This window comes from Pundamilia nyererei, unplaced genomic scaffold, assembly GCF_000239375.1.
Source record: "Pundamilia nyererei isolate P.nyererei 1_Seehausen unplaced genomic scaffold, PunNye1.0 scaffold00002, whole genome shotgun sequence".
In the NCBI taxonomy this organism is placed as follows: Eukaryota; Metazoa; Chordata; class Actinopteri; order Cichliformes; family Cichlidae; genus Pundamilia; species Pundamilia nyererei.
In genome coordinates, this window is record NW_005187403.1 from 10,058,092 (window position 1) to 10,061,755 (window position 3,664).

At 41.8% G+C, this 3,664-nt stretch overlaps 1 protein-coding gene across 1 annotated transcript in view; it reads left to right on the forward strand.

Annotated features, from left to right (window-relative positions):
* Positions 1–235: 235 nt before the first annotated feature.
* fubp3 (far upstream element (FUSE) binding protein 3) overlaps positions 236–3,664 on the forward strand; it is a 24,706-nt gene continuing 21,277 nt past the window's right edge. The window contains exon 1 of the mRNA XM_005720478.2: positions 236–367. Within this exon, the coding sequence (XP_005720535.1) occupies positions 272–367 (96 nt within the window). The 5' untranslated portion in view covers positions 236–271. The remainder of the gene's footprint in view (positions 368–3,664) is intronic.

Below are 3,664 nucleotides of genomic sequence, written 5' to 3' on the forward strand. Positions count from 1 at the left end.
GAGAGAGAGAGAGAGAGAGAGAGAGAATTCGACTGAATAAAGAAATACACAAAATAATTTTTTGACTAAGTACATATGATCTTTCAAATATATAATATCATTAATGTGTGCAGTACAATTCTCCTCTATAGTTGTAATGACTGTGTTTTTCTTACCTATGTCCTACATGCCATGTGTTCTACGGTCAACTCGCGAGATCATCTGGCTCGCGGTGCTTTGGTTTGGCACGTGTGCTTTTTTTTTTAAGTGCGGCTCTCAGCTGCCGAGGCGGATGATGATGATGGCGGAGCTGGTTCAGGGACAGGCCTCGGTGGCTCAGCCCGGAACGAAAGATGACTTCGCAGACACGATACGCCGGGTCCGACAGGTAAATGGCTCTTCAGCGAACACGGGAGAGACGCTTTCGCACCGTAGACAACGTGTTTGCGGGCGGAGCAGACCGAGACTTTGGTTGGGGCATCCCAGATCCTAAACTATAAACACCCCTTTTGCACACTGCGAGCTGGCAAGCTAACATTAAATAGCCGAGACGGCATAGCTGAGCGGACAGATTAGAGTTTATAGAGAGCAGAAAACGCTTTTATTCAGCGTCAACGCGGTGAAAACGACCCATAAAGACACGTTTGTCACAAGACACGACGGCTTATTGAGGTGTCGAAGTTTGTGCTACTTTAGGAAGTTAAGTGAGTCCACTGCAACCTGTTGTCAACTCTCAGAAGTTGCAGTTAGCTTGGCTTGCTAGCTGACTAACACAAGTTGAATACCCTGCAGCTCGACACCACGTGACTGAAGCTAACATTTAGTCAAGACTTGAAGCCCAATACGGCTAAACTCTCTCTACGGGCTAACTTGTTAGATTACAATGTTAAGTTAGCTTCAGTGAGACAGCTTTAAAGAGGCATCATCAAAGATTAGTGAGTAACTGAATGCATCACCAACGATTAAACTACCTCGTTTGTTACGCTTGTAATTTATTAACTCTTCCTTGTGAAACGTGTGGCGTGTGTTGGACATAAAAACACAAGCGAGCAAGTTACTACAGCTCGTGTTAGCTAGCTAGCGTTTGTGGTAGTGTGTCCTCGCACGCAGCGTTGGAGTTAGGCCATGTAACGTAACGTCATCTGTTGAAATAAGCCCCCCTCCACTACTCCTGTTATGTACACTGGATTTTTCCACTGCTCCTTGAAAAATAATAATTAAAATAAAATGCAGTTTCGTCAGAGATGCTGTCCGGTGTCTTTTTGTGACCGTTGCAGACATGGTCACTGGAGCAAGCTATCAATAAGTTGATCACATGGAGCTCGCTCTTTGCTGCAGGCTTAACTAAAAACACTTATATTGTGCAAACTGGACTTTACTCTATAACTACTACTGTGCCCCCCTCCAACCCCCGTGAATTATAAACCCCACCTGAATATCTTACCCACTAAAGTTGTGTACTCAAATACTTCCACAGCAGCCCAATGCATTTTTTTTTCTCAAAATATACTAATATAGGTCAATTTAATCTAGTTTGGAGCTGACATGAGCAAAAACATACTGAATGTATTTCACTGTCTCAGTATGATTGTTTTCACATTATAACCAGTTCTTTTGGAGGGGGGCCAAGCAAAAAAACTTTAAAGGAAAAAAAACTTGGTGGCCTTCCCAACAAAAATTTGCAATAACCCTTAAAATTAAAAAAAAAAATTTAAAAGTACTTTAAGCTTGAGTACATGTAGACACCACAAACAACACAAATCAGATGAACCTGGATTACCCCTTTTTTAAAGCTGCATAGACACCGAAAGCTATTCACTCGTCGCACATTGCTTTGAAGCTGATGGCTGGTCAGTTGTAGACATTCCAGGCTCTGGTGCCTAGGTGACCCACTACCAGGTCATACATCAGTCGGTTGCTTCAGTTACTCATCTGGAAGTTGAGAACTGTTGATCTCAGGTCGCGCCCATTCCCCCCTTGCCCGCAGTTATTTTGCCCATAGTTGCTTCATCAAATCAAAAATGTCATTCACATTCTATAGTCTCTGGTCACCACATCACTGCAAATCGCTTCCAGTGTGTACATAACTAAAGTTTGACTAGAAGTTGACTAGAGCACTACGAAGTGCTTTTGGGGAGACGTTAATGTGACGGAACAGCAGCAGAAACTAAAACAAACTAAATACGCTTAAAGAAACGGGATTTATTGGTGTTGTGGGGAAAAAGATGCAAAGTAATGTGCATTTTGATTGCATGATTTTTATAATGCTGTTAGTACGACTCTGCTGTTAGTACGACTCTGCTGTTAGTACGACTCTGCTGTTAGTACGACTCTGCTGTTAGTACGACCCTGCTGTTAGGACGACTGTGCTGTAGGGCTGCACGATATTAGGAAAACCTGCGATGTGCGATTGTCTCCCCCGAAAAAATTTCCGTTGTGAAGGTTTTCCTTGTATTTCCATTGTTTATTCAACTTTTGTTGCCTGTGGACTTGGGCTTGCATGTGGCCAGTCAACCAGGGTCGTTGCGTAGTCAACATTAACAATACTACTTGGTTAAATGTACTATTGTTACTCGTACACCTTTGAGTGGCTTTGTAGCGTAGTGGTCTGAACAGTCATCTCACAAGTGAGAAATCCTTGTGCTGATCCCAAGGTTTTGTCTCTGGAATGGCAATATAAAAACAAAGAGAAAATCTGACAGATGAAACGTATGGAGCTACCCACCGTGGAGCCCTCTTGTAAAAAGCAAGTAGCTAAAAGTAGCTTTTAGTATGTCCACATGCTGGTATATTGCTTTGCCAATTCATTCTGTTGGCTGTGAAAATACAATTAAAATGCTTCTATAAGGTGTTATAGATGCATGCATACAAGTAATGGGCCATTTTAGACCTTTGCTAAGTGGGTTATCAGCAACAGGGCAATGTTATATCATGTATAATTTAGCTTTTGTGGATAGAAAAGAGATGTTATCCTGAAACTAAAACAATAGGATCATTTCCTTAAGGTGGTGTAGATGCATAAAGGATTAAAAAATGGGTATTTTTTTATCTGGTTGCTACATCGTTGCTCGGCAACTTTATGGAATCTTAAACCTAGATTATACTCTGTTGCAGACATGGACAGCTAGGGACCCGATGGCAGAATAATCATTCCCGTTATACTTTGACATACACTTAAACTCCGCCACCTGGGGAGCCTGCGTAGTTGGTGCATTGTAATGTAAATTCTCTGCGTGCGAGTTCACACGGGCAAAAGAAACCGGCTGGCACACGGACATCTACAGGGGCCCTCGCGCTAACAGTACATTGATGAAATTTACATCACTAGTTGACTTGCGGACATGTAAAGTATAATTCCTGCTAGGGCTGTTCAATATAATGATAAATATTGGATGACGATATGAAAACGTCTATCGTTTCATTTTACGCTATCGTTTGTTTCGTGGTGTCGCAAAATATTTTTTCATCGTTTTGATGGTCACTGTAGAATTTCTTAAAGTTCTCTCTTTATCTTATATTTAATATAACAGAGTGTTTACGGATGAGCTGCTAAAAAGAGCCGTCAAGTGCTAAAAAATAGACCTTAGAACACGCCATGTAATAAATACTCACAAGGAAAATTGCGGCCGTTTTTACTTGTGTAACACTCAACTCCAGGTACACGACGCCCATGCACACATTAACA